This window comes from Erpetoichthys calabaricus, chromosome 17, assembly GCF_900747795.2.
Source record: "Erpetoichthys calabaricus chromosome 17, fErpCal1.3, whole genome shotgun sequence".
In the NCBI taxonomy this organism is placed as follows: domain Eukaryota; kingdom Metazoa; phylum Chordata; class Cladistia; order Polypteriformes; family Polypteridae; genus Erpetoichthys; species Erpetoichthys calabaricus.
Genome location: NC_041410.2, coordinates 54,976,649 through 55,000,452, shown reverse-complemented (window position 1 = coordinate 55,000,452; position 23,804 = coordinate 54,976,649). Strand labels below are relative to the sequence as shown.

At 41.5% G+C, this 23,804-nt stretch overlaps 1 protein-coding gene across 1 annotated transcript in view; it reads left to right on the top strand.

The window, feature by feature from the left end:
- scaper (S-phase cyclin A-associated protein in the ER) overlaps positions 1-23,804 on the top strand; it is a 720,649-nt gene that overhangs the window by 37,490 nt on the left and 659,355 nt on the right. The window contains 1 exon segment of the mRNA XM_051920308.1: positions 13,845-13,962. Within this exon segment, the coding sequence (XP_051776268.1) occupies positions 13,845-13,962 (118 nt within the window).

Genomic DNA, 23,804 nt, shown 5'->3' with positions numbered 1-23,804 from the left:
GCTCGCCTCCCCTTTCCTTTTCAGAAAAACCAAGTCCGTCTTTTCCGGGGTGAAGATGAAAACATCAGGACGCGTACCGTCTGTTTCCCCCACTCTTTCCGGGGTGGTCACGTGCCCTTCACCAGCACCCGACATGCGGAAGTCCTTCGTTTTATTTTCAGGCCGTGATGAGCGTACACCATCATCTTCAGGAGGTTTTCCTGCCCTCCGCAGAGTCTCCGGATGAACACCTGGGAGGTATGTGCACGGGACAAAATGGGTTATTTTAAAAAGGTTTTCAAATGCTTCCCCGGCACATACCTCTTTGAAGTCGTCCTCCTCCGGATGTCTCTCCCGAGACGCGTAACCGCTCCATGGCTCGTCTTGAGCATAGGCCATATTAAACATAGGACCTCCACTTGGGCTGCCGCTCTGCTTAAGTTTTTTCTTCCCCATGACGTTCTTGGAAACGGAAGGTTTTGGCGACGTTGCAGTGTGTCAGAAAGTTGTCTTCTCAGGGTTCTGTCCACAGTAAAAATTATTTAAATTCAGGTCCTCTGCCAACTGACGACCAGAGACTCCTGCCGACTACGCCAACTGTGATAGATTGAGGTCTCTGTGACCCCTTGAACCCTCAGACTAGACGTCAGACACCAGGTAAAAGTCCAAATATAATAATATTTATTATTATAAATAAGTGCACAAAGCACCCTCCTCTCCACAATACTCAATAATAATAATAATAACAATAAACAATAACCAATCCTCCACTCCCAGACGCGTTGCCACCCTTCCACCCAGCTCAGCTCACTGTTCTGGGCTTCCCACAGTCCTTTTATAGTCCTGATCCGGAAGTGTTTCGTCCTCTCTGTCCACGTGACTAGGAACACTTCCGGGTCATATAAAAACTCTTCTTCACCCCGGAGGCACGTCGTTTCTTCCTGTCATGTGATCTTGACGCACCTCCGGGTTATAGGGCACATAAGAGTCCGACAACCTCCCTACAGCGACTCCTGGAGGCCCCCATGGTATCCAGCAGGGCTGTGCATATAAACTACAGAGTCCATGATGCCCTGCTGGAATTCGGGGCACGTTCATGCTGTTGGGAGAGCTCCTCCTGGCGGCCTGGGGGTGAGGGCCGGAGTAGAAAGCCGGCAATCCTTCACAATATATATATGTATGTATGTGTGTGTGTGTGTGTGTGTGTGTGTGTGTGTGTTTCCCTTTTCTTTTTTTACAGTTGAAGAAAACTAGTTTTGACATGGCAAACAACCACTGAGACATCACCATTTTCAATCATATTGTTGTTTCATATATAGTACATGTGTCACAGAATCTAATGGGCAGCTCATAAAGTAAGCTCAGTCATAGGTAAGCGGCTTGACTGGCAGTTGGCTGTTTATCTGACCAATTAAAAACCTGCACTTGTAATTCTTAGTATGGTTGGAACGTGGACTTAAGATGCTATCTGAGGGAGTATAGCTGCTAGAAGAGAAAATAGCAGTCTTAGTGATTCTTTAGTAAAGCCTGCATGTTTCCCTGAATGCTAGATCAGCAGCTGTTTGTTTAGCTGAGCAGAAGCAGAACCTGCTGCTTCAAATTCTAAGCATCCTAAGTACACCTCACAGCTGGGCTGTCTCAGGAATCCGCTGTCAGTTAGTAGTGTCTTTTTGTGCCATTATTATGCCTTTTACAACTTTGAGTTTTTTTTGCCATTATCAACAACTGTAGGAGCTTTAGTCATAAAGTCAACATATTGTACATGGATCAGTTCCCTTTAAATGATTTGCATTTTGTGATTTTTTTTTTTTTTGTGTGTGTGTGTGTGTAAGAGTACAGTCATATTCCCTCATTTATTTTTACTTATTATACAGAAAAATGTTTCAAACTTATTAAAGTCTTACTTATTATTGCCATTTTTTCCATTAGCTGATATTTTCAGTCTACAGTATATTCTGACTTATGAAAGAAATTTGGTTACAAACATTGACAGAAAAAGAACCCCTTAGTAACCCAAGGGCTGTCTTTATATAGAATTACTTTTGTGCCAACTCATGATTTCAGAAAGGGCAAAAAATGTCTTTTTACTTTTTATTATATCATTGTGTCATAAGAATGAGTCGGAGACATCAGGAAGGTTTGGGGCAGCCACCCGTATATTATGCTCGGCTGCAAATTTCTCTTTTTAGGTACACGATCTGTATAGTTCGGAGTCCAAAACAGAACTGTCTGTGTTAAGGCAAGATGGCAGTTTTAAAGGCCTGGAAAGGAAATGACGTCATCGTTGCAGGAACTGGGAGTGGCGTCCTGGTGTCCGGAAGTGACGTCATCCTTGGGGCCAGCAAGAGGCGGGATTTCCCGGGAAAGGTCTGCAAGGGACTGAGAGAGATGGTCAGTACACTCTGCCACCCCCTGGCCTGGTGTAGAATTACAAGTATTTAGGCCCTTCAGCTGTTTCCCATGCGCACGTGTGTGACAAGGCCCCCCACTTAGCCCAGACCCACTGGGTCGGGCAGACCTGTCCGAGAGGTCGTGGACTCGAGAGAGAGCGTCTGCATTGGCATGGAGAGAACCCTTCCGGTGAATAAGCGAGAACTTATATAGTTGGAGGTCAAGAAACCACCTAGTGACCCGCGAATTTGACTCCTTGTGAAGGGCCATCCACTGGAGGGGCGCATGGTCCGTTACCAGAGTAAATTCACGGCCCAAGAGGTAGTACCTCAACTGCGTAATAGCCCATTTTATCGCAAGAGCCTCCCGTTCCACTGCGGCATACCTGGTCTCCCGATCCAACAGTTTCCAGCTCAGGTACATGACGGGGTGTTCAACACCATTGACACTTTGGCTCAGCACGGCCCCCAGGCCTGTGTCCGAAGCGTCCGTCTGGAGTATGAAAGGGAGTGTAAAGTCTGGGGCTTTCAATATGGGTGCTGACGTAAGGGCCTGTTTCAGGTCACAAAATGCAGCGGCAGTCTTGTTAGTCCATACCACGTGGTTTGGGGCCCTCTTCTTTGTAAGGTCTGTCAAGGGTGCTGCTCTTTCGGAGAACCGGGGTACAAACCGGCGGTAGTACCCCGCTAACCCGAGAAAAGCCTGCACTTGTCACTTGGTATTTGGACGGGGCCAGTGTAATATGGCATTAATTTTGGACAACTGCGCTTTTACGGCACCACGACCCACCAGGTAGCCCAAATACTGTTTCTTTGGGTTAATTCGAAGCCCGGCTTCAGCCAGTGTCCGCAATACCATTTCCACCTGCCGTACGTGATCCCTCCATGTGCTGGAATAGATGACAACGTTATCCAAATAGGCAGCACTAAATGTGTTATGGGGCCGGAGCACTCTTTCCACCAGACACTGAAAAGTTGCCGGTGCCCCATGTAACCCGAATGGGAGGACCGTGTACTGCCAGTGCCCACTAGGTATGCTAAACGAGGTCTTAGCCTTCGCGGAGTCCGTTAAAGGAACCTGCCAGTACCCCTTTGTTATGTCAAGTGTGGTCAAAAACTTCGCTTGTCCAAGTCTCTCAAGGAGGTCGTCCACGCGAGGCATTGGATAGGTATCAAATTGGGAGACTTGATTCAGCCGACGGAAGTTGTTGCAAAACCTCCAACTTCCGTCGGGCTTACAGACCAGGACAATTGGACTGGACCAGGGACTATAACTTTCCTCAATCACACTTAGCTCCAGCATGCGCTTGATCTCAAGCTCCACTTCTGCCCTCTTTGCTTTGGGAAGACGATATGGGCATTCTCGTATGACAACTCCGGGTTCTGTCACGATGTCATGCACAATCGGAGAGGTCCTTCCGGGTTGCTCACTTATTACCTCCGGAATGGACAAGATCGCTGTCTCAAGTTCTTGTCTCTGTTTAGCATTCAAGTCGGGACCGAAGTTAAGGCTGTCAATCTGAGCAAAGAAAGAGCGGGGCTGAGCGGAGGAGGGATCAGGGTCCCTCTCCTTCCACGGCTTCAGCAAGTTGACTTGATACACCCGCTCGCTCGGCCGACGATTGGGTTGTTTCACCAAATAATCGACGAGCCCTTTCCTCTCCTTAACTTCATACGGGCCTTGCCAATGGGCAAGCAACTTCGAATGCGAGGTAGGGACCAACACCATGACGCGATCCCCCGGTTAGAACTCCCGGAGCACCGTGCCACGATCATAATAGTGGGCCTGTGCTGCTTGCGCCTCTTCCATGTGACTCTTTAAAATAGGTCAGATTTTCCCGAATCGATCGCGTAACTGCGCGATATACTCTAATATATTGACAGAGGGAAGAGCCTCTCCTTCCCATCCTTCTTTTAATACATCCAGTAACCCTTGGGGTTGTTGTCCATACAACAGTTCAAAGGGGGAGAACCCCGTAGAGGCTTGAGGGACTTCCCGATAAGCAAAGAGTACGAGGGGAAGGAGCTGATCCCAGTTCCTTCCATCCCCGCTGACCACCTTGCACAGCATTTGCTTGAGAGTTTGATTGAACCTCTCAACAAGACCATTGGTTTGAGGATGATACACCGCGGTCCTTAAGTGCTTTATTTTGAGTAACTTGGCCGTTTCTTTGAATGTCGCCAAGGTAAAGGGAGTCCCGTGATCCGTAAGGATTTCTTTAGGGATCACGACACGTGCAAATACACCCACTAGTTCCCGTGCGATAGCTTTAGTAGTGGCAGAGCGCAACGGAACTGCCTCTGGATATCGGGTAGCGAAATCTACGAGGACTAATATATATTTATGTCCTCGGGCCGAGGGCTCCAGGGGTCCTACTATATTGACCCCAATACGCTCAAAGGGAACATCAGTCAGGGGAAGGGGAACGAGAGGAGCGCGGTCCCTCCTTGAATTTGCCGTAATTGATATTCTGGACAAGAAATGCAAAAGCGGCAAACCTCCTCATTTATTCCCGGCCAATAAAATCTGAGCTTAATCCGCTCTAAAGTTTTTTCGGTGCCTAGATGGCCTCCCAAGAGGTGGGCGTGTGCCAACTCACAAACCTGCCGCCGGTAGGTTCATGGGATTAGCAGCAACTTCCGCACTCCGCCCTCATGATCAGCTACTCAATATAACAGATCGTTGTCAAGTACAAAGTGAGGGCTGCGATGAGCAGATGAGTGCGTTGGCCATTGACAAGCACGACTGCATTTTTAGCAAACTTCAGGGAGTCGTCATTCCATTGTTCTGTCCTGAAAGATGCCAGTGTTTCTTTGAATTGAAGTTGTAAGTCGGAGAGAGGGTCCGGACTGACCTCAAGGGGCGGGGAGTCCTCCCGGCTCATCGAGTCCCGGGTTGATGACGTGTTTATGTGCGACGGCCCAGGAACCTCCCCGTCTTCCGTATCTCTTTCATCCGGCAGGTTACACGGCATGGAAACAGCCTGAGACGGGTTTGTTCCTTCTATGACTAGGCCTACAGAGTTACGAGGAGTGGATATCAGTACACCACATTTACTGTCGGACCAGTCTCGCCCTAGTATCACAGGAAAAGGTGGGTGTGGGTGAACCGCTACGGAGAACTTTTTTACCACTCTCTCATAGCTGATGGCACACAGGGCGGTTTTATATGACCGAGTTTCGCCATGTATACACCGGATACTGGTCTTTTTCCTTGATCTCTGTCGCGGTAGTACATAATGGCAATCAACAACAGAGATGCTGCTGCCGGTATCCAGAAGTGCTGTAACTTTAAGGCCATTGAGTATTACCACTCTCGTAGGACCAGTAGCCAGGGGGTTTGTAAGTGCACACAACCGTCGTCCCTCCTTCCACCCGCATCCCTCTGCGCTCCCGTGCGAGCGGCCCACCCTGTGCCCTGGGGACATCGGGACAGGCTTCGGGTTATATGGAAGGGACTTGTATAGTGGGACGTAATCCCTACGGAGTCCACTAGAGCAGGGGTCCCCAACACCCGGTCCGCGGCCCACTACCGGGTCGTAGCCGTCTGACAGCCGGGCCGCGAGAGAACTGCCGGCAACGGCGACTCACTCAGACTTTTCAGAACGCTTGGCGGGCGGGGCTTTGCAGCGGTGCAGAGAGAGGAGAGAGACCGAGGTGAGAGACTATTACAACAAAGTATTTTTATGGTCCCAACAGTTTCCCCATATGACAAGAGTCTATAGAAATCACGTTACTACGAAGTACATTCAACAGATGCTTTCATTACAACGAAGTGACCTTGAAATGCTTGAACGAATCATACACAGAGCAGTTAGATCTGTAGTCGCAGCTCAGTTGTGCACGTTTGCACAACGATCCCCAAACAGAAACATTGTAAAAAAAATCTCTTTCTTCGAACTTTCCTCGTACTGTTTTTTTTTTGCTGTTTTTGTTGTCTGTGGTTTTCATCGATTCCTTTTGCTTATTGCTTGTCAACATTTGAAAAACATCCATTGGAATTTAACTCATTGTCACCCTCCTATAGAAACGGCAGACACAAAAAAAAGATTGCAGTGTTAATGTTTGTGATGTGCAATCTGTTGGATTGGCAAATGTAAAGCATATGTCTTTGTTATATGCAAAAAAAGAAGAAAAATCTCAGATTACAAACGTATGCGAACTGCTTAATAACTTTAATAATAATAGAAATGTTATGTAAATTGTGTATAAAACTGCCCCCCCCAACCAACCCCCCAAACCGACCGGTCCGTGGAAAAATTTGCATCTAATAAAGTGGTCCTTGCTGTCAAAAAGGTTGGGGACCACTGCACTAGAGGACTGTTCTGCTCTCACAGATTGTGAGGCTGGGTTAGGTCTTATTTGAGCTATTAGCTCATCCATGGTATGGAAGTCTCCCCAGACCGGCTGGGCAAAGGTATTGGGAAGACTTTGAAGTAAGATAAAGCAGGCTACCTGCTGCACAATTTGTCTAGTATTTAGCTCAAATGGTCTCAGCCATTGAGCTACTCGTTCCCAGAGAGCATAAGCCTGCTCCCGGGTCGATCTCTCCGGATCATATTCCCAAGTCTGTAGGGTTTTTACCTGCTGGTCTGGGGATAGCCCATCTGTCTCTAGGACCTTGGTCCCAACGGGCGGCCCAGTCCTCTCCTCTGAGAGAACATAGTAAGCCCTTTTCGTTTCCCCCCCAGGAACCAGCCCACGTCGGTGGGTCTCCTCCACATTCTCCCTGTGTAGGACTAGGGGTTCGTTGTCCCTTGGTGGGAGCGAAGCCTGCACTGTGTCACTCCGGACCACTGAGCACGCCACCCACCCGGAAACACGGACCCGATACTCTCCTACCTTAGTACGTTCATGGTTCCTTCCTGGTTTCTTCTGGGAACGCTGAATCCTGCCGACTACGCCACTGTCATAAGAATGAGTCGGAGACATCAGAAAGGTTTGGGGCAGCCACCCGTATATTATGCTCGGCTGCAAATTGGTCTTTTTAGATACACGATCTGTATACTTTGGAGTCCAAAACAGAACTGCCTGTGTTAAGGCAAGATGGCAGTTTTAAAGGCCTGGAAAGGAAATTATGTCATCGTTGCAGGAACTGGGAGTGGCTTCCTGGTGTCCGGAAGTGATGTCATCCTTGGGGCCAGCAAGAGGCGGGATTTCCCGGGAAAGGTCTGCAAGGGACTTAGAGAGATAGTCGGTACACTCCGCCGCCCCCTGGCCTGGCGTAGAATTACAAGTGTTTAGGCCCTTCAGCTGTTTCCCATGCGCACCTGTGTGACAATTGTTTTATTTATTTTTCCTAATGTTATTTGTTGTTTTTATGAGCATATGAACACTTTTCTGTCCAGATAATAAGGGTTTGGAATTTGTTTTTTTGAGTGGTCTATTAATTTTCTCAGTACATTGTAGGTAGATTTATGTCCTCTAACTAAATTTGGACTCGGCTATATTAACAATTAATCCTGTCGAATTAAGTGTGGTTAGAATTACCCTGCTACTTGTATTTATAGTTACCACCCTTTACAAGAACTTTTACACATCAACCATTTCAAGTAAATAAAGCAATTAATTAATGACAACTACTGAATGTATGTTAAAAGTTGTTTCTTTTTCAGAAAATACAGTAAATGTTATTGTAAAAATTGTCAACCTGTGAAAAGAATCAAAATATCATAGCACAGATTTGAAAGGGCTGTCAATGTTTTTTTTTTTTTTTAAATTTTATTTAGAATTTTATTGTAATAATTCATACAAATCATCAATCAATTTTTTACAAATAATAGGATTAAAAAAAACAAAAAAACAAAGAAAACAAGTCGATCCCCACCCCAGAGAGAGAGAGCATGGCCAACAGAGTAAAACTTAAGGCTTGTAGACATACCTAAATTGATGAGTTTAATAGGCCAGTAGAGATGAATGGAGAGGAAAAAGAGATGCACAGATAATTGCTTCCTCGGTGCTTTAAGAGCTCATTCTAAAATTTTATTGATTATATCCTGCCAGGTTTAAAAAAAAATTCTGCACAGAACCTCTAACTGTATATTTTATTTTTTCCAATTTCAAATAGTATAAAACATCGGTTACCCACTGACTTAAAAGAGGAGTGTTAGGATTCTTCCAGTTCAGCAAAATAAGTCTGCGTGCCAAAAGTGTAGTGAATGCAATCAGTTTGTTTGTCCTTCTCCACTTTAAAACCATCTGGAAGAAAACCAAACACAGCTGTTAATGGGTTAGGAGGGATTGTGACACCAAGGCTGTCTGAAAGGCACTTAAAAATTTTGGTCCAAAATAATGTTAATTTGGTGCAGGCCCAAAACATGTGACCCAGTGAGGCTGGGACTTGATTGCAGCAATCGCAGGTTGGATCTTGCCCTGGAAATTTTTTGGACAGTTTTAGGCGAGACAGATGTGCTCGATATATAACTTTGAGTTGAATAATTATATGCTTTGCGCATATGGAGCTTGAGTGAAGTCTCTGCATTGCTGTTTTCCACTCCTTTTCTGATATATTGATTAAGAGATCTTTTTCCCGTTGTCCTCTTGCATCTTTGAAAGGGAGGGACTGTAAAATAATTTTATATATTGCAGAGATATTGTCTAAGTCCCTGAAATTGAGCAGTATTTTTTTTCAGCGTGGACGAGGGTGCAAGATGAGGAAAATCGGGCAGGTTCTGTTTAACAAAGTTCCTAATTTGAAGATAGTGAAAGAAATGTGTAGCTGGAAAGTTAAATTTGGAATGTAACTGTTCATAGGATGCAAAGATGTTGTCTATATAAAGATCTCTGAGCAATTTAATCCCAAATCTTTTCCAGATATTAAAAACTGCATATGTTTGCGAGGGTTGAAAAAGGTGGTTCTCTTGCAGAGGTGCCACAGATAAAAGCTTCTCCATCTTAAAATGCTTTCTACTTTGGTTCCATATTCTGAGTGAGTTAAGCCCAATTGGGTTATTAGTATATTGCCGATACCTTGCATTTGTTGGGGCACAAAGCAGGGAATATAAAGAAGTACTGCAGGATTTTACTTCTATTGTGGACCAGGCCTGTGTATGTTCATCTATTTGTGTCCAGGTTTTTATAGCTTGTATGTTTGCTGCCCAGTAATAAAACTGAAAGTTAGGTAGAGCCATGCCACCTTCTGCCTTAGGTCTTTGTAGGGTTGTTCTTTTGATACGTGGATGTTTTGAGTTCCAAATAAATGAGGTTATTGTTGAATCTAATTGCTTAAAGAATGATTTATTGATGTATATTGGAATGTTTTGAAATAAAAAAAGAAGCTTAGGAAGAATATTCATCTTAACAACGTTAATTCTTCCAGCTAGAGTGAGATGAAGGGTTGACCATCTATGCAAGCCTTGCTTAATTATTTCCATACAGCCGGTGAAATTTTGTTGATAAAGAGCTTTGTGTTTACTTGTGATGTTTACCCCTAGGTATTTAAACTGATCTGCAATAATAAAAGGGAAGGTGTCCAATCTAATATTGTGTGTTTGAGAATTCACTAGAAAGAGTACACTGTCAATGTTAAGAGGTGACATGTAAAATACCCCTCATATTCGACACTTACTAATGCTAAATGCTGCAATGCCGTTGCCTGTGACACCTTTTAATTTTGGCAAAACGTATTACTTTGAATCCGGCATGTTTTTGCCCTGCTTTGCACACTCCTTCTGTCAGTGCTATCACCCTCAGAATTTTGTATTTGCCATCACCCTTTGTATTTTGTGCATGCTACCTGGGTTTCAAGTCTGGCATGAGCACTGTCTAAATATAATTTGTAAATTTCCATATTTTTCATAGAACAACTCCAGTTTGTCCCACACACAGAAGACCTTAGCATTAAGCTACTTGGCTGTTATTAAACTAGTAAATCAGAATGTGCGAGTATACTGGCATTCTGTTTGTCAGGATTCTGTCTTGCACTCCATTTTTTCCAGGAATAGCTCTGTTCCAATATCCACATAATGGATAAATCAGTTTCGGAAGCAATTATAGAATAATTCATGTCTCTTGAGTTATTCATTTCACATTGTAATAATGGGTTGACACTGTTCTTTTTTTCTGGACTTGTGTTTTATTAAGATCAATGTGCACTCAGCATTGTTTAGTAAAGAGACCTTTGCAGTGTCATTTCATCTAGTAGGCATTATAACAGTGACCACTTTTCTTCAAGCATTCCAAGGAAACCTGCTGATGTGGAACTGAGTAAACCAATCTGTTTGAGTTTGTTCCTGGGACTGTTTTAACAAATCCCCAAGCCAAATAATCTAAACATGAGATTTATAGTACATAACTTGTGGTGTTTAGTAAAGTATGGTTTGCACATACACTTTGACCTCATAGTTAATAGATAATCAATCATTTTAAGAACAAAGAATTGGTGAAAACAAATACTGTTGATTTTCAGAATTACTTGTGAGGTTCCTTTTATAGTCCAATTGTTACAAGTATCATCAGAGTTTCATTTGATAGATTTTCTAATTTGCAGCAGTTGGACATAGTGTAAAGATAGGAAATTAATCGTGTGGAGCACTTTTTTAGTTTCCATATATATCAACAGGTATGCACAGCTAACACAAATGACGCAAATTTTAAATCTTGCATGTGTATTCCCAATGTGTGTATAGGATAATTACTGGTTTTATGTGCTATGTGCTGTCAGAGTATTTGTAGCTCTGAGTTATGACATTTCACTTTTACATTTCAGTGCATTCATGTGAAGTTCTAGTCACTATTGATTTGGTATATATTTTTTTTTTTTTTTAAAAAAAGCAAAGAACAAACTAAATGTTAAATGTGTATCACTTCGTTCCTAATACAATTTGACCACAAAAATCACATTTCTGAATGACCAGGTTAATTTTTTTTGTTTTATACAATTGACCAAGGTTTTTGTGCAGTTTTTTTGAGAATCTGAGTTGCTTTATTTTCTCCAGGTTGTCCAACTTGTAATCTAAGCAGTTGGTGGTTCATGAAGCCTTAATATTTATGTTTGGATTTTGAAAGTGTTGATTATAAGCATTTACTTATTTAAGCATCACTCCTGTAAAGCACTTTGAGCTACATCATTTGTATGAAAATGTGCTATATAAATAAATGCTGTTGTTGTAAATAATTGACAAGAAAATGTCAATGAACAAAATTAGTATGTATACATTTCAAAATAAATCGAGCAACCTTTAAAGATCACTTATTTTTTATTAAACCTATTCTGAAACCCTGCGGTGGGTTGGCACCCTGCCCAGGATTGGTTCCCTGCCTTGTGCCCTGTGTTGGCTGGGATTGGCTCCAGCAGACCCCGTGACCCTGTGTTCGGATTCAGCGGGTTGGATAATGGATGGATGGATGGATTCTGAAACCCCTCATGGAAAACAAAATTCAAGCATAGATTTATAATACAATTATAACAATTAATATTGATAAGTGGCAATTCTTTGTTAATTTAGCAATAAATGTAAGTTTTATACAATTTGCTTCTTTGTCATGGTTCTTCTTTTATAAAAAGACTTTTGTATTTGGACTATTTGTATTTGTACTTAATATCTGCCCATATAGCCAATACCTATCACATTCTTTTCCATAAAGTGTACCTGGGTGGGGAGATAGTTTGGATGTTCTCCAACCCCATGTGTCTCAAAATGTCTCAACTGGCTACTCTTAATGTGCTCAATCTGAAGAACCAACTGTTCTCTGAGGTCTTCCGTTTCTGCTCATCTCTGAACTATCATGGAGATAAGGTGCAGGTGCAGTTACCTTGTGCAGTAACCTTATTTTTAATTAGTTGTATAGACAATGTTATTCTTTTTGGGAATGTGGACTGACCATTAAATTATAAGCTTTGTTCTAAACTTTAGCTAGTGTTTCTCCATTAGGGTTTGGTACAACATCTGCAAAACTCCCGCTACTGCAACCTTGGTATTGTATTCATTATAGGTGTATTCATTACCCCTTGTTTCACTTGGAGCAACAATTGATAGTAGCATAAGCTTCAGTCCATGGTGAGTGTTTCATAAAAGTACAGATCACCACATCTGAACATGAAAGCTTGCTCTGTTCGTCATATAAGATTGGGAAAGTATCAAATACTTAGAAGGTAATTGTATTTGAAGAGTAGGTAAACTGCATATTTTTACTACCGCCTGGCCCCTCACAGCAGTATTAACATTCTTTGTCGTTTTGCACTACTGTCATAGTATTTTTTGGGGGGGGGGGGGGGTAATCAATTAACATTATTAGCCCTATTGGTTATACAGCTCTTTCAGAGATGTGTACAACAGATAGTGATTTGTTGATGCTGTGTGTAGGCAGTATATTAATAAATGTAACTTAATTTCTTCCTATGAAATATATGATGGAGGCCCCCCTCTTCCATACCTCTAACATTGTTTGACAAAAAGATGGACAGGATGTTTTATCCTTAAAAGTCTTAAGCAGACACCATTTAATTTATTAACAGCTTGGACTCATCCCTAAAAATAAATTTTACTGAATTAAGCAGACACAGTTCTTATTTTAATTATTTATTATCTACATACAATATAATAGTGATAAAATGTGGAATGTCAAAAGTTTATAAAAACCTTTAAAATAATTGCTATAGATTACTGTGTATGACTGCAGGTCTCTGTTGTCATGGTTCTATATGTATTGGTGTTCATGTGAAAAAGATGATTACACCAAGAAAAAAATCTTAACAACTATGTTGTCTGGCAGTAAAATTCAAGTTCAAGATTTTTCACAAATATTGAAGGACTCCTTTGTATTATAAATGGCAGAATTTAGATGCAAGTCAATTCAAATATGCCAATTCTACATTTCTAATAATGTAGTTTAGTATAATTCCAAAAACAAAGGAGTCTCAACAATGTAAAACACACACTATTGATTTTCTTGTTATTTAAATTGATCTATGGTTCTATAGTTCTCCTAGTTAATTTTTATACATTAAAATGTGCAGATCTGATGATTAGTTTTCTTAGTGACCACTAGATGACACTAAAGAGCCATAAAGTATCCTCTGACAATTAAACTTCTTTTGATTACTGCAGTGAAACCGTCGATTTTTAAAGAACATAATAAGGGGACATTTTCACATCAGTTTTATTACTGGTTTAATACATTTGCAATAAATAAAATATATATCTGTATATAGGATTAAAAAAATAAATATACTGAGACCATTTTCAAATCTAATAGTAAGGTAATCTATCAAGATGTTTGTGTAGCTTCTATGTAAAGGTCCATCTGCTTGTAACAAAAAGGTTCTTAGTCCTGGGATAATTTTTTTTTTTTCCTCATACTGCTGCTGTTGTGGTCTAAGAATATACAAAATATTTGTATGAATAGGCAGTTGTTATTATAAGACCTTTAATATAAGCATTGGACAAATATATGTAATAGAATGATTATATATTATAAACAAACAAACATAACGCATTATTTCAAAAAAAGTATAATTTTTTTTTGCCCATTCAGGCTTCCATTCAGCGTTCAAACAGTCATGATAAAGTGAGGAAGATTGTTGCAGAAGAAGGTCGCACTGCGAGGAATTTGATTGCCTGGAGTGTGCCCTTGGAAACTAAGGAGGATGATGGTTCGTAATCTTTATACTCTTATGATATGTTTTTTAATTTTCCCCCATTATTTTTGATCTGTAACCATTAGAAATTGTGAATTTACTGGTTTATTTTTTATAAAATGAATTATGATTATGTGGATTAATAGTTAATCATTGATGATTAGCAAATTAACAAAGTACTTCCTTCTGATAGTATTTAAAAGTTTTATCAGGATGTGTTATTCTTACAGTGTTAAAACTGTTAACAAAAATAGTTCTCTTTTATCAACAGTAGCGTAAAGGCATCTATAAAGGTCTATAAGCTAGTGTAGTAATATGTGTTGAACACTCCTACTACTGCTATTACTATAACACTGTTAGACAACTGTTATTTTTATTTATGTTTAGGAAAATGTTGCCTTTTTTAGATTTTTATAAACAACTTTTCCGTTTGGGCAATGTTTTTCATCAGACATAAATATTATTATTTCCTCAACTTTAAGCATCATAGATGAATATTATTTTAATATAAACAGAATAGCTGTCCCCTGTGGCTCCGACCGTGTAGTAGTGAAACAGGACAAACTTTAAAAATTAATAAACAAATTGGTATCCGTAGGTAAGCAGAGGCAAGGTATGCTCCAAAATGTAGCCAATGGTAGACCGATTCGAACAGAGGCTGGCGTGTGAGTGAGGCGGGCCCTGCCTGCTTCCCACTCCTCTTGGCCTGCAGCCTCTGTCTCGGATTGGAGCGAATATATCGCTCCTGCAAGCGAACTACCGTATGATACTTAGCGCAATGAGAGAAGTCACAAAATCAACCGAAATGTTCAAGCAAATTATAGAAAAAAAAAAAAAAAAAAAAAAAAAAAAACCCAATCTAAATCTGTTAAGTAGTTCGCTTGTGAAAATCAGACAGACAGAAATACGTTGGATTTTATATATTTATACAAAGGACTAATTCTAGTGAGTGTGCTTGAATCTTGGATTTTGATAGTTTATTTAAAGGTTTTTGTTACTGTAATTTATTTTTGTTGCATTATTGAATCTGCTTAATTCAATTCAGGTTTAGGGGACTAAGACTGCTCCAGCAGTATGTAGAGCAAGTCACTATAAAAGCCAACTTGGTACAACTCTGCTATAATATGATGATGACATTGCTTTTCCTGCTACAGTATTGAAAGACAATGGCTCACACTGATGCCAGCTGTTGTTGTTAATTTGTTACACAAGTAGATAATGTATATTTCAGATAACCTTCTAATTCATGTTCCTTTGCTCTTGCCAATGGATGAATGTGCCTCAGCAGAAATATTCTTGACTCGATAAAAGGTCTTTGTAACAGAAATATCTGCACATTTACAGTTGACTAAGACTATGTATCTATGTGTCACATTTTTATTTATACATTGGTTGTTTTGGAACTTCTAATGACTTGATGATCATTGAATTATTTTTTAAGCTCATTGTTCTTTATTTGCCTGACTTCACTTAAACAAGAAAAACTCCTTACCATGAAAAAAATCTTTTAAAATGTAGTTTCTGAAAATCACAATTGTTCATGCTACATAATGGGTGCCAGAGGAGTGTATATGAACAGTTTTCTCGGGTTTCATTTTCTTTTATGAGAGTAAGCTTTCAACTTTACATTAAGCTATGTAAAATCTGCTTTCAAGCCCTAATGACTCTGTAAAACTGAAAAGAAACAGGCTGTGAAACTTGTTCTTTAACCTAAATTGGCTTCAAAATAACAAAATTAAGAATGTAAGGTAGGATGTTGCTACTGTAAGAAAATAGTTAATATCTGTAACAGGGGTTATGCTGTGCTGAGAAGTCATATTGTATGAAATGGCAAAGGCATTGTGAATGGAAGAAAAGGAACAACAATGAAAAGTTTCTTTGGATTGATGTCAAGACTTACATGTGCTGGTCATAAAATTAGAATATCATGACAAAGTTGATTTATTTCAGTAATTCCATTCAAAAAGTGAAACTTGTATATTAGATTCGTTCATTACACACAGACTGATGTATTTCAAATGTTTATTTCTTTTAATGTTGATGATTATAACTGACAACTAATGAAAGTCCCAAATTTAGTATCTCGGAAAATTAGAATATCAATTAAGACCAATGCAAAAAAAGGATTTTTAGAAATGTTGCTCAACTGAAAGGTATGAACATGAAAAGTATGAGCATGTACAGCACTCAATATTTAGTTGGGGCTCCTTTGGCCTGGATTACTGCAGCAATGCGGCGTGGCATGGAGTCGATCAGTCTGTGGCACTGCTCAGGTGTTATGAGAGCCCATGTTTCTCTGATAGTGGCCTTCAGCTCTTCTGAATTGTTGGGTCTGGCGTATTGCATCTTCCTCTTCACAATATCCCATAGATTTTCTATGGGGTTAAGGTCAGGCGAGTTTGCTGGCCAATCAAGAACAGGGATACCATGGTCCTTAAACCAAGTACTGGTAGCTTTGGCACTGTGTGCAGGTGCCAGGTCATGTTGGAAAATGAAATCTGCATCTCCATAAAGTTCGTCAGCAGCAGGAAACATGAAGTGCTCTAAAACTCCCTGGTAGACGGCTGCGTTGACCTTGGACCTCAGAAAACACAATGGACCAACACCAGCAGATGACATGGCACCCCAAACCATCACTGACTGTGGAAACTTTACACTGGACCTCACGCAACGTGGATTCTGTGCCTCTCCTCTCTTCCTCCAGACTCTGGGACCTTGATTTCCAAAGGAAATGCAAAATTTACTTTCATCAGAGAACATAACTTTGGACCACTCAGCAGCAGTCCAGTCATTTTTGTCTTTAGCCCAGGCGAGACGCTTCTGACGCTGTCTCTTGTTCAAGAGTGGCTTGACACAAGGAATGCGACAGCTGAAACCCATGTCTTGCATACGTCTGTACGTGGTGGTTCTTGAAGCACTGACTCCAGGTGCAGTCCACTCTTTGTGAATCTCCCCCACATTTTTGAATGGGTTTTGTTTCACAATCCTCTCCAGGGTGCGGTTATCCCTATTGCTTGTACACTTTTTGACCAGGATGGCTTCTTTCAGTTTCAAATTTTTTTAAAGTTTGAGAAAATTAAATGATCTTGTTACGCATTTTTTTTAGATTTTGTGATGGTGTTTAAAAAGTTGCTTCAGCATGTTTCTTGGTAGCAAGATTTCTAAATCTTTTACATGTGGAGAATGTAAATAGTCATACCTGTCCTGCTATAGAATTTCACCAGATTGTAAGTCAATGTTTGTGAAGAAAATTAAAAAAATCAGAGGAATATGACCGAACCTTAAACTACAAGTCATAATTCAAGCGAATGATTGTTCAAATTTGGTTATGGGAGAATAGCAGTGTGGTTATACAGTGCTATGGGCTTGAATATATGGTCTATGTCAATGTCAAAATCATGCTATAGCATTTCAGTGACTGTATGGGAAAGATTAACATATTCAGTTTGATACAGGTTTAAATGGACAGCCTGAATGTCATTTGGAAATTTGTGGGTTCGCTGCAAAAGCAATTGTGAAGGGTCTGTGACTCTGCTATTTTAAATATGAGAGGCTGTGAACTAGACATTGAAAAGGTATCATTTAGGGCTAGGTTTCTTGTTTGACTGCAGAGCAACACAATTTATATTGATTTTTGAACTAGTTATTTAGATATACTCCAGCCAGGAGAGAGAACAGCACACAACCCTGAGGTGCTACAGGTAATGTTCATTTCTCACTGATTTTTTTTTTTTTTTTTAGCACAGTTGGCTGGAAAGTAACTGTTGCAGAGAGGACCTTAGAAATAAGACTTAGTGTATAATAATATTTCAGAAATACGAAGAAAAAGAAACATAAAGCCCAGAAAATTACCATGGCTCACATCTAATAGCTGAAGTCAAGTTTTCTCTATTAATAGCTAAGAAACTTACTCTGTTTATTAAGGATTCACAGACTGATACACAAATGTTTAACTTTCTTCTGTGAGAGTATGAAATGCATGATTTGGTGTCTAATGTAGAGATTTATGATATCACTGATCTTGAAATTAGCACCTACTATAGTACTGCTAATGAAAATAACCCTGAAAATTGTCTTTTTTTTAAAATTAGCAGAACGTAGGTGATTAATTCAAATTGAACTGTAGAAATATGTTGTCTATGGTTCCAGATGGAGAATGCCAATCTGAAAAAGATTCGAAAAGGTTCTACCTGTACCTGTACCTCTACCCAATACAAAATATGATGACATAAGAAACTTTGAGAAGTGTAAAGTGTGTAAGAAAGGCGCTATGTTGCACCCGACCCGACACAGATTGGACACGGGAGGCACTTAAAAACTTTTATTTTTCTTCAGCTGGAGGGCACGTCTTCCCTGTAATCCACTCAGCTACAACACAGTCCCAAGCACCAAAACCACACTACAACACTCCTCTGTCTCTTCCACCACCACCACTCCTCCACAAGCTTTATCCACCGCCTTCCGACTCTGGCTGTTGAGTGGAGGTTGCTGGCTCCTTTTATGGCCCACCCAGAAGTGCTCCAGGTGCTTGATCACCTGTTTCTGGTTGCACTCCCGGGTGGGGCTGAAGATTAGTCCAGCGGGGCTCAGGGACCTGTGCCGCACCCTCTGGCGGCCACCCCAGATCCCAACAGGGCCATGAAGCCCTGAGAGAGACTGAGGCACCGCCCGTCCAGCGTCCAGGGGGAGGTACTGCACTGTCCAGGGCTGCTCCTCCTGAATACCCATCGAAGGGGCGTCCCGGCCGGGCATGGGACCTGGCCGTCCGCCACAAGTAGTATATAATAAATATTCTTGTACTTAGCATTGTGATCACTACCATCAAAGGAATTATCTCGCACCATATTCGAAAAACAGCTCTTTAAAGGATGGCAAATGTGAAGATCTGGAGTGAGGGCGAATGAAAGGTGGTAATAATTCAAAACTGGCCTGCTTCGGTTACTTTTGAAGTGTAAAGAACTTTTCAGTTGCCTTTTAAGTTGAAAAAACTATATCTTCTCAGGGCAAGGTACAGTGAGTTTAGGTATTGTGGCATTTTGGGTATTATGGAGAATGAGCCTAACCCTTCAGATGCTATTTAATGCTGCATGGGTTACATCTGATATGATCAGACAGAGTGGTCTGGAGACTTATGTGAATAAGATGTACTAAAAAAGCAAGTACAGCACAAATAAAGCTTAAATGTGTGATCCAGACTTTGAAATGCAGTCTGAATTCTTCCATGTTGCCGACTAGGAGGGGGTTGCATCTTCCTAGTGATGCCTGTTTTTAAACTCTGCAACATGAATGATTCATTCTATTGGGAAACTTTTTTTTTTTTTTTTTTTTTTTTAAAAAAACGTCATTCTGAACACTGGTGTCTTCAACCAGGCAACTCTGGATTGAATGCCTTGTTACTTTTGTGAACACAGCAAGCTGGATCTACTGTATTCTAATGTTAATGCCTTTAAACATAAACTTGTGGTACATCTGGACAGGTCTTACCATCTTACGGCGACTTACAAGGGTGTTAATGACAGCAGCAACTCTTCATCATCCAGTGCAGAAGTTGTGTGTTTGGGGCAGGTGGTTGTTTGTTTGTTTGTTTGTTTACCTGTTTATTATAATATTTATATTTTTTTTTCTTCCTTCTTCTCTCAAGCTTCATTAAAGTTTCCACTTGTTTACTAATAAAGTATATCTAATCTAATATTAAGGCAATTTAGTAACTTTGTTGATAGCACTGTATAATTGTCATCTTCTGAATTCAGAGACTTTTAATGAAGTGATACTTGTATGTGATTGCGTGGTCAGTATTTTCTTTAATTAACAGCTGGAAGTGAGAGCATGAGTGAGGAGTCCTTAGTATTATTATTGAACATATTCTCTCATTTGATGTAGTTCTGAATTTGGAAAGTGCCAAACAGATCCCTTATTTTGGAGAAAGGCAACAACATAAAGAAAAAAACAACACCTCAGGTGTTTGAAAACGAAAATACTCTTTGACAGAAATCAAGGAAATGAGACAAAAGTCATCTAAAAATTGACATAATCAGTTTAACAGAGTTGGAAGATGAATATTAAGTTATTAGGGCTCCTAAAATTGATCACAAGGTCTAACAGTGTGATGAGAACTGTTAAAGAGTAATGTAGTAAAGTCTAGTCCTGGATATGACGTTAAACTGCATCCAGCCCTGCAAGTGGTCCTCCAACTTGCAGGGAAATCATGGGGGTTGGTGGCAGGATTGGCACTCCAGCCACCGTAAAAAAAAAAAAAAACTTCACACAGCTTCGAGACGACAGAAAGGACTCTTTTTTTTTTTTTTTTTTTTAAACTCTCCGTGGGAGTAGCTCTGCTGCAGCCGCCAATAGGAAGGCTGATCGCATCATGAAGGGGAGGGAAAGCCCTCAGGAGCCCCATTCCTGGAAGAGTCGAAACCATTGGCGAGCCAATGGGGTCAGGTCTGTTGGGAATTGGAACTGGTGTGGTGCTGCACGGCAGCACTCGGGTCCCAATTTGAGGCGGACCATACGGGTAGGCTCATGGAACATCTTGTTTCTCCGGCAAGATGATTATCTTCCTCTGCTGTCGGAGGAGCTGCGTAAACTCCGCATTTCAGTGGCGGCACTCTCTGAGGTGCTCAGACCGGAGACTGGCCAGATATCTGTAGGTGGATACACCTTTATTGGTCTGGTCGCTCTGATGGCTGTCATACTCGGGGAGTAGCTGTTGTTGTAGCGGATTAGCTTCTTCCGATAGTGTCCGATGTCACTTCTTTCAACAAGCATATTATGAGACTCCGATTACGGCACTCCCTGGGTGCCTCGTCTGTTGTCTTAGTGTATGCTCCGACCGCGGCAGGTGATGTCTCAGTGAGGGAGACATTTTATTCGCAGCTTCGCTCAGTGGTTGATGGCTGCCCACGAGGTGACACTCCTCTGGTCATGGGTGACTTTAATGCAGCCACTGGCACTGACAGGGCTGTCTTTGAGGATTGTCTCGGTCCCCATGGGTCTGGTAACCGTGTTAAAAGTGGCTCCATGTTCCTTGACTTTGCAAAAGGTCAGGGGGCTGCAAATCGCTGGATCCTGGTTCCAGAGCCCAGAACCGCATCGTTGGACTTGGTACTCCAATACTGGTGGTGCGGTGAAGGAGATCGATCACATCCTTGTGGGCAGACTCTGGAGGCTCTTGCAAAACTGCAGGGTCTACAGAAGTGCCCAGTTTGTGAATTCTGACCACAGACTTGTTGTTGCTACTCTTAAGATCCAGCTTAGGTCCAGTAGGTTACCACCTACTAAGAAAATGAGCCTGGACTTGGCCAGACTCCAAAACCAGGCTGTTTCTAATTAGTTTGCATGCAGTTTGTGTGAGGAACTTGCAGATTTGGGTGCAACTGCCGATCCTAATGTGATGTGGGAGACCTTCCGTGACAAGACCCTGAAGGTTGCTGAGGGTTGTGTTGGTGTTCATCTCACAGGGCACCCTGGGTATCATTGAGAGGAGTTGCAGCACACGGCTCAATGGCAACTCTGGTACGTACCGGGAACTAAGAAGGATGGCTGCGAGGGCACGGAGGGCAGATAAAGAGGCGTTTGTTAGAGGAATCTGTGAGCAAGTGACACATCATCTGTGGTCTAGCGACCCACATCCTGCTTACAGAGGAATCGAAGCATTACGCACATCCGACTCTGTTCCTCAGAGAGTTGCAGTCAGGGCGGCTGATGGAACGGTCCTCACGGATGACACTGCATTTGTGACCCGCTGGGCTGGCTACTTTGAGCAGTTGTTCAAAGCTTATCCTCCGGCTAGGACGTTGGATATCTCTGGGTCCACGGTTCTTGAGGCTGATTCTCCAATTAGCTGTGAACCACCCAATCTCACTGAGATTGCACAGGTGGTAAACCAGCTGAGAGGAGGAAAGGCTGCAGGGATCTGTGGTATCTGGGGTGAACTTCTCCAGTCAGGTGGTAAGACTGTCCTCCTGGCATTGCAAGTAATCTTTGCTTATATTTGGCCGACTGGCATCATCCCAACTGACTGGAAAACGGGACTTGTCGTCCCACACTGCTCGCTGTGCCGGGTAAGTTCCTTGCTAGGGTCGTCCTCAATAGGATCCGTGATCACTTGCTCACCTACCAGCGACCAGAACAGTCTGGTTTTACGCCTAAGAAGTCTACCATCGACCGCATTCTAGCACTGAGGGTTCTCATGGAGAGCAAACATGAATATCGGCAGAGTTTCTTTGCAGCCTTTGTCGATTTTCGTAAAGCATTAGACTCAGTTGATCGAGCTGCCCTGTGGGACATCCTGAGGGTTAGCGGGATCCCCTCAAGGTTGCTGGATATCATGGCCAGCCTGTACACTGGTACTGTGAGCGCTGTGCAGAGTGGAGGCAGAACCTCTGCGCTTTTCCCAGTTGATTCTGGGGTTCGTCAGGGGTGTGTTCTTGCTCTTACTCTGTACAGTGCTTGTATGGACTGGGTGTTGGGCAAGGTCATGGGGTCCAGCGGCTGTGGGGCATCTGTTAGTAAAGAAAGATTCACGGATCTTGGCATTGCTGACGATGCTGTGATCTTCGCAGAGTCAATGGAGGCTGTGATCGAGGTGCTCAAGAGACTGAGCGAGGAGTCTGAGTGTCTGGGCTTGTGAGTGTCCTGGATAAAAACCAAGATCCAGGCCTTTAATGACCTCTTGGGCACAGCCACCATCAGCAGTGTGTCTGTTTGCGGAGAGAGTGTCGACCTTGGCAGTAACATTCAAGTCTCTGGTGACTCTTCCTATGAAGTCAGTAGACGGATTGGGAGAGCATGGGGGGGTCATGAGGTTGCTGGAAAGGGGTAGCAAGATTCCTAAATCTTTCACTTGTGGAAGAATGTAAATATTCATAAGTATCCTGCTATGGAGTTTAACCATAGGACAGTTTTTGAGTACTTGAAAAGTTTTGGAAGGCCCTTAAATTTGAAAAATCACACAAAATCTGTTTAAACATTAATTAATGCTCACTGCATATATTGAGTTTGCATATTTTTCCTCCAGATGCTTTGATTTTTTTTTTCCTTCGATATTTCAAAGATGTGTATCCCATGTGACACTAAATTGATAACCAAAATATAAGGTGTATAATTAGACCCAGGGATAAAACCAGACCCTCCACCAGGGGCAAATGTAATAGAAATTTACTTCAAATTAAAACAAAAAATATATCATCAGTTCAGAAAGAAGCATGCAGTTTTAAATGCTGCTTATTGAACATTCGCTGTCTTGGCAGTAAAGTTGTTTTGGTAAATGATATTATATTAAGTACAAAATCTGATCTGTGTCTTCTCACTGAAACCTGGCTTAATAAATGTGACACTGTTCCTTCTAGCTGAGGCGTCACCAGATGGATACTCGTTCCTTCATAAGTCTAGAGATTCTGGTTGAGGAGGAGGCCTTGGAATAATTCATTGTAACAAAATGCAAATCACGTCTAAAAATTTAGGCGACTTTACATCCTTTGAGGCATTCATTTTAAATATTAAAACAGATTCCAACACAATTATAGTGGTAGTCTACAGACCACCAGGGCCATATTCATTGTTCATGACTGAATTTAACAACCTCTTATCTGATTTGGCTATAAATTATGATCACGTAGTAATGATGAGGTTTTTAATGTACACATCGATGTGGAAACTCTCACTTTTAGAAAATGTTTTACTTATTTGTTAAATTCAGTAGGATTTTGTCAGATTGTCAAAGGTCCAACTCATAATCATAACCACACATTAGATTTAATTATAACTTACAAAGTTGAAATTTAAAATTTAAATATTACTCCATTAAATGAAGTTATTTCCGATCACTACTTAATTACATGTGATTTAGTCCTGCC